The sequence below is a fragment of the Montipora capricornis genome, chromosome 4, assembly GCF_036669925.1.
Source record: "Montipora capricornis isolate CH-2021 chromosome 4, ASM3666992v2, whole genome shotgun sequence".
Classification (NCBI taxonomy): Eukaryota; Metazoa; Cnidaria; class Anthozoa; order Scleractinia; family Acroporidae; genus Montipora; species Montipora capricornis.
This window is the reverse complement of record NC_090886.1, coordinates 4,274,381-4,281,880: the sequence shown is the minus strand read 5'-3', so window position 1 is coordinate 4,281,880 and position 7,500 is coordinate 4,274,381. Positions and strand designations below refer to the sequence as shown.

The 7,500-nt window shown below is 40.7% G+C and overlaps 2 protein-coding genes across 2 annotated transcripts in view; both read right to left on the bottom strand.

Moving 5' to 3' along the window:
* Positions 1–6,616, bottom strand: part of LOC138045282 (Golgi-associated plant pathogenesis-related protein 1-like) — a 7,049-nt gene extending 433 nt beyond the window's left edge. The window contains exons 1-6 of the mRNA XM_068891721.1: positions 6,490–6,616; positions 5,334–5,414; positions 3,414–3,518; positions 2,383–2,496; positions 974–1,245; positions 1–590 (exon numbers count right to left, since the gene is read on the bottom strand). The exon at positions 1–590 is cut by the window's left edge and continues 433 nt beyond it. Coding sequence (XP_068747822.1) covers positions 393–590; positions 974–1,245; positions 2,383–2,496; positions 3,414–3,518; positions 5,334–5,400 — 756 coding nt within the window. The 5' untranslated portion in view covers positions 5,401–5,414; positions 6,490–6,616 and the 3' untranslated portion in view covers positions 1–392. The remainder of the gene's footprint in view (positions 591–973; positions 1,246–2,382; positions 2,497–3,413; positions 3,519–5,333; positions 5,415–6,489) is intronic.
* A 541-nt stretch (positions 6,617–7,157) lies between these two features.
* Positions 7,158–7,500, bottom strand: part of LOC138044414 (Golgi-associated plant pathogenesis-related protein 1-like) — a 7,066-nt gene continuing 6,723 nt past the window's right edge. The window contains exon 4 of the mRNA XM_068890931.1: positions 7,158–7,500. This exon is cut by the window's right edge and continues 1,272 nt beyond it. The gene's annotated coding sequence lies outside the window, so the exon portion shown is untranslated.

Genomic DNA, 7,500 nt, shown 5'->3' with positions numbered 1-7,500 from the left:
CGTCATTACAGTTTTGAGCTGTTACTGTGACAGTAGCCTTAGCTTTTGCCGTAGCCGATGTCCTCTCTTGTTGGGCGTAGCAGCAAACTCTAAACTTCAAGTTTATTTAACATTTAAAAGTAAAGAAGTTCGATATATATATAACGGTGAGGTGTATCGTTACACACCATATATAGAAGTTAATATGAAATTTCGGGCCTTTTAACACTTAACAGCAGAAATATATTGCCCAGAAAAATTACCAGTCGAGCCAATCAGCTGGGATTTTATGATATACCGTGCAATAACAAAACTGCGTCAAGTATAGTTGTTCCATTTATCTCTGACCACTTTGCCTCTTTTAAACACGCTTGAATACACGTCAGGCTTTGGTTTATCCTGTACCCCCGGTCTCAGCACATTAGTCGATACTCCATCGCCAGCATTTCCGGGGGACTGTACAGAGCTACTACAAACACGTCATTTGCAAGAAGTCCCTTTCGAATAGCACATCCCATGCCAAGAAATCGAGAGCTTTTCCATACCAACTGCGTGAAGGAACTCGTGTCATCTTGAATGTGAGGATAATTGTAGCTATAGTTTTTGTTTTGCTGAATAAAGACAAACGAAAAGCAATATAGTTACATCATTAAGAGTTGTATTCATATTTGCAAAGACCCTTGTCATGGTCTGAATCAAATTTAAGAAAATTCTGAAATTGGAAAGGCTAACTCTCATATTTAATGGTATTCTAATACTCCGTCTCTTCCAGAAGTGCACGAGAAAGTGTTGCTCCAGGGGGTTTGCACAGTCAAAGGATTCCGTTAAATATTCAAACAATTTTGAACAAAGGACTTCCTCGTTACAAAATAAGCTGGAGGCAGAGTCTCGCACAAATGTCCACGTTTACCAAGTACCTACCTAGCGTTATTTCTTCTATGGAAAAGAATAATAGGAAAACTACGTCACGTTCAACAAACCGCATGCTTCATACCTGGTACCATTTGTCTGTGGCTTTCATGGCCGCAGTTGAGTCACAACTAAAGTCTACACCAAGAAACTTTTCCACATTTTCACCCACGGTTTCCTCGTCTGGTACTCCAAACCTCTTCAAGATAGTTTTCCGAAACTGCTGCGCCATCTGATAAGCTATCTTATTCGCCTGCGACGACAGTTTATCAGACCATTTGAGCGGTTGCGCGTGGTGATAGAGGCGATAGCGATTGTGAGTATTCAAGGCTGTTCCTGCAAACTCTATGGGGTCACCTAGAAACAAAAAATGGTGTTGCGTTTTGTACTTAACGATGGCGGCTCGCGAATACCCTAAAAAAACAAACTGAGGGCACCTGAGAGGACTGAACCAAGGACCTTGCAATTTCTGGTGGGAGGATCACATGTACCACTCCCTTTACTTAACGGGAGCAGGGGCCCGTTTCTCGAAAGTCCCGATAACTTTTCGGGCCCGAAAAGCCATTTGCGAAACTGGTAACCGCTTGTTTTGGAAAGCCGATCTTTTAACATGTTTTAAAGGTAACAAAAAGAAAACTTACTGTGAAGTTTGACGACTTAAATCCTATCCGTTCTTGAGATACAATGGGAATGGTGACACCCGAAAATGGCCCGTAAAGTTTCGGGACTTTCGAGAAACGGGCCCCAGGGCTGGCTCAGTGTTGTAGTAAATGCTCCCATTCTGAAGCTATGTAGGTAAAGTTCTTCATTACATGACCGGTTCTTAGCCAAAGAAGCCAGTTAATTAATTTAACCAATTTCAGATGCCTTAATAGCTGTTGAAACCGGGATAAGTGAAGTGAATCTATTAGTCTCTTCCCTCGGGGCTTTTCAGGACTACTTTACAATGCTTTGTGGGGGACTTTAGCCAGACTGCTTGTTACGCAGTTTACAATTAATTTTAGGAAGTGAAAGATGCCCCCGTCCAGATAAGGTCAGACCGCAACACCGGGGACTACGTCCCCAACTCTAATCGAATAGTGAGTGGGTTCTTTAACGTCCCATACTGTTCAATTTCCACCAAGGGAAAAGACACGGGACCTCCCGGATACAGTCCTTATCCCAGAAGGCTTAAAAGTCTAACCATTTGCACAGAGGTAATTACACAGGCAGCACTTTCTCCTCAGTTGTTTTAAGACTGAGTGTTGGTCCGGCCGGAGTCGAACTCACGTCTTCCCGCATGACAGCCCAATGCTCAACCAACTGAGCCACCGGTGCATGCGCGGTGCAGAAACAAACACCGCTGAAACGAGGGCTCAACTGTAATAACAGCTATTTGGAATTGCAGGTAGCTTGTAATGGTAAAATCTTTATTGTCCCAGATCGCGAAGCGAATTTAGTTGGGGTGACAGGTACTAGTAAGTAGACAGGTAACTTTTCAGTTTTCGTACGTGCCTGCTTTAATAGTATCGGGTGTGAGCACAAATCCTTGTACCCTGTGAATCTGTTCTTCCCCTGATTCTGGAACCAGTGGACCAATGACTGTCTTTCCACTGCTGCCCATAATCACTAACAAAGAAAGAAAAAAATGCGCGAGATTTCTATATCTAGTTTTGGATTGAAACAAGGAGAAAGAAGGAGAGGAAGTGAAGTGAAGTTAGTAGTCTGCCCCCCCCCCCCCCCCACCCGCCCCTCGGGGTTTTTCAGGACTAATTTACAATGCTTTTTGACGGGACCTTTTGGCCAGACTGCTTGTTACGCAGTTTACAATTTATTTAGGAAGTGAAAGATGCCCCCGACCAGATTAGGTCAGACTACAACACACGAGGATTTTAAGATCTAACTGAGGGACAGCCCTAGTTACACCTGTGGCATGGAAGCCGGTACATTCCAAGATGAAGCGGCAAAGCTCTTCAATAAGTTACCTTTGTCAGTTAGAAACTGCTCGGATTTTACTACCTTCTCCAAATCGACATTTAACTATTTTATGATGATGATGATGATGATGATGATGATGATACAACACAACCAATTAACAACTAGAACATTTCTTTGCACTTAGGAACCAATCATTTAGGGCTCCTGACGCACTTGGGCCTTTTCATCTTCCGCACTTAAGCTATTGACTTAGATGGAATTAAACAAAGAACTTAATCCTATGTTCTTAGACATCCTTTAACTTTTGAATCTCAATTAATGCTGCCTTTCGAAATATTGGCTTTCAATCATGCTTTCCTTCACTGTTCGGTGAGCCTTGCTAGTTTCGGTTTTTGATAAGATCTCTTCTACCCTGGTCATTGTATAAGCAGGTTACTTCAACATTCTATGGTTCTTCAAATTGATATCATTTTTGTCGATAACGATGATGATGGTGATGATGCCATTAAGGTAGGAAGATGAAACGTCACGACGGTGGCCTTTTCATGGGCTTCGAAAGACCGAAAGCAAGTTCCACCCCTTAACTCATAACTCCTCTCTCTACTTACCAGAATAATGATGTCGTCGAGGCAGGTTTGTTCTGTACACATAAGCGGTTTGAAGCTGGAGTGACTTTTTCGATGCCTTTTTCATCTGATATTCATTCTTATCATCTGCAATAAACGGAGATTCGTCTATTTTTTGAAGAACTAAGCATATATAATATGTGAACTCCAGCTGAGTACGGTAATGCTCTGACGAAGGGCTAGCGCTCGAAACATAAACTTTCTAATTCATCAATTAAATACCAAGTGAGCTTTTGCGCGAAAACATGATATCTTCACACGTGAAGAGAACGTTTATTTTCACACGTGAAAATATGAAAATCGCGCCTTCCGTGAAATGATTTAGTATTTCGTTGGTGTTTATAAAATAAACTGCATATTACATGGCCGCTTGGAGATACGAAATTTCTCATCTCGTGTTGAAGAGAAATTTCGTATTTCCGCTCGCCCATGTAATATCCTCTCTTTATCAACCAGTTCAGTTGTTAATTAACAAATATTCACGGAAGTGGAGGTGGCTAGTGGTGCCGAATCTACATATCCACCACGAGCCACCGAAACTCTGGTGAATAGGCAACTTTCACGATAGCGTCATTTGACTACAACTACCAGAAGTCAGAGGCATGCAGTAAAAGCAGGAACACCGGAACACTCCGGAACACTCCGGAACTTGCTGGAATTAACTCAAAACCCTCAATTTCGCTAACCCTAATTTAATTTTTAGGCCTAGGGTTAGCGAAATTGAGGGTTTTGGGTTACTTCCAGGGTGTTCCGGGGTGTTCCGGAGTGTTCCGGTGTTCCTCATTTAAGTACATGCCAAAGTCAGTTTGTTTTTCTTTTCCTATTTAAATTTTGTATTCCCAGCAGAGTAGAAATAACAAAAAGCTCTAAATGGCATGAGACAAGAAAAACCTGAAGGATTCTGGTACTTGTAGTCAAATGGCGTTATCATGCAAATGTTCTATTATAGGTGTATTAGTAAATACTAAAATAGTGAGATAATGTAACACAAAAACATGATTTTAAAGGCCCGCCTTCAACCGACAGGGTTTTCGACCGTTTGTTTTGTTATGGAAATTCCCATTGCTTATCATAGCGATCTAATAAGCCTTATGCGTGATGACGTCATGTTCTCAAAAATTCACCACCAAACCTCGTTTTCACAAAATTATTCACATCATCTAGACATCCAATACTGTTCGCATAAGGGTTTTCTTTACAAGTTTGTAAGGGCTATTGAACGAATTTCAGCATTGGTGGAATTTTCATATTTTCACCCAATGCCTTTCGGTTGAAGGTAGCCTTTAACTCATTTATTCCTGCACCCATTACTTGTAACAATATTTTCGGGCGCGAAGCCTGCGCGAGTTGCTGGGAGGTGAATATCAAAGAAGGATAATGGAGTTTTAGTAGCCAATCAGAGCACGCCTACGTGCCATCCAATGTTTAAGTATCTACTATAACCAAATTTCGGTGCTGTATCCCATTCACAGCTGGAACACCACAGAATTTAGAAACTAATTAGGTTGAAACTTTGAAGTTTTTGACTTTTTTTGTTTTACTCGCTTTCAACCAGCTGTTGACGGTTAAACCTTACTCAAGAACAATTCTTCAGGGAAAAAAACCATGAACGACAAACTTAGCAGTTCAAATGTTTGTTGTACAATTATTTGACTCGAGCCAATCAAAATTCGAAGTGAGTACAACTGAGTGGCCTTGTTTTCAGAGACACTAGATCTCTTGCGAAGTTTTAAGAAGGGGAGAAATTATCCTCTTTCCTCCATAAAGAATGTAGAAGAGAGGCCCTGGAAGCTGCGGCTGCATATCCAACCCAGGCCTCTACCGAGGAAAAGAAAGGATAGAGAGAGAGATTCTGGGTCACAGATTAGAGAACTGCTTTTGGAATTGGCCGCCTTTACCAACCTGAATGAAGAGCCATACAAAGGACCGCTTGAAAAAGTAGAACGATTTGAAGTTTGACTACAGTCATTTTCCAGCCATCTGCTGATCAAAATAAATATAAATAAATGAAACTTTAGTTAATTTGTAAATATTTAATTGAAAGGCAAGAATCTTATTGAAAGCTCGTAGAGTTGAGTGTCAGAGACTGTGGATCTAACAAGTCTAAATGAAGATTCTCCGAATCTGGAAGGTCGATTGCATCGACGGAGCTTCCAAAGTGGGTCTCCATTGCTTCTTTTCAGTCAACAATTAGGATGCGATCAAGTTTGGAATAGAAGTCTAGAGCCGATTCTCGAACACTCGGCTTTGATTCACGGGGTGAAGGGACTTCTTGACAGAAACTAAGGGACCTTTCAGCTTGGGATTAATCGATCGCGCGATAGGAATTTCAGTTACATGGGAATCATCAATGAAAAGTTTAGTCATTGAAACAGTGCTAGCTAGGTAGGGCAATCGCTTTCAAAATTACATCGCATTCGACAGCAACCAAGGCATTGCGAAAGATAAATGAAAGGATAATGCAAAAACAATTAAAGCAATAATAGGTGATCCACTTACCTATATTAGTGGTGTCAAATAATCATGAATCATGCATGAAATCGAAAATCGATGACACGGAGAATAATTGCTGCGATTCGCGAGTGCATAAAAGCTCTTTACCGTTTATGAAAATGTTCAGCTGTGTAGGAATGTATCGTAAGCTTTTCCTCCTTTTAACCGAGAATTCGTAAAAATAAAATGTAGTCCCGAGTCGTAATCATTTCCCAGTGTATGGACTTTTTGTGGGAAAACACTGTTTAACAGGTCTTCTCTTGACGGGTCAATTACATGTATCTGTTTCAGTCAATTAGAAATGGCTACTGTTCCACTGTAAAGGGAACTCAGTTATTTTCAAAACGAGTAGTGGTTGACTACTGTTAGAGATGAAGTTCATCTCTTTGGAGTAAAATTCAAAATCAAAACCAGAATCATTCTTGGCTTTGAACAGCAAAGAGCTAAAACTCCGTGGATCGAATTCTGCTTATCATGGCTTATGAAAAACTTACTTCGATCACCCAATACAAAGCTTAGTATATCTCTGCCCAAGAAAAAACAAAGAAAAAAATTGGATATTTACCTTTTCGAGCTCAATTAATTACCAGCTTCGCCTCTTTGAAAAAGGGAATCGATGCTTGTACCGACTCAAAACGTAAATGAATGCTTTAAGAGAATTCGAAACGAAAGATGAAGATGTTAGATTTTACAACCATATATTTTGCAATTAAATATGCATAACAAAAGAAATGGGTTTTGTTTGGATCCCCAACAGATCTCGCGTCACGTCTAAAATTGCAGTTGACGAAGATCCAAGATAATTCGGAGAGGAAAGAAAGGCTTTGTTTCGAGTAAAACAAACTCACTTCATGCTCATTCCAACAAGATTGAAAACCCTGTTTTTTAATAAATGGGGCATTTAATGCGAATTTTACGTGGGCTGTAGTAGAAATTGAACATGAACCCACTCCGTGAGAGATTGGTGCCTTAAACGATCAAGACCACCCCGCCTCTGATATTCTAGATTTAACAGAGTATAAAGCCCGAGGGACCTTGAAAGCATAATTAATTCACCGGCAAGGCTCAAGCGAACTCATAATATCCCATATCTATTCGGGTTTATCCTATGATAATCAACAATAAACGTACCCTCTCTGGTTATTTGCACATCTTCGTTGCCGTGAAATGGCATCTCAATAATCACTGCCCATGGTGGTTCCTCCCAAACAACATTACAATGGGAAGGCCGGGGTTGGGGAGGGACATTATCAGTCTGGGAACTCTTTTTCGTGCGGGATTTTTAGTTGAAAGCATTAAGTCATCTCTTTACCACACTCTACGCGATCGTATGGTTTGTTTTACCTTTGTTTTTTCTCTCAAGCAAGTTAATTCATAACGACTAATAAAGAAACCCGGGTCAAACTAAACACCTTCTGACATCCACATAATATTATAGAGACCTGAAAGGCCCTTATTTGTTGCAAACTTGTTCTTTGTCTTTTTTATTTGTTTTAAGTCTGATATTGAGGGATTTTCCTGGGTATGGCTAAGAAAGCTTTGCTAGGAACATTTAGGGCGCGTTCCATTGACCCTA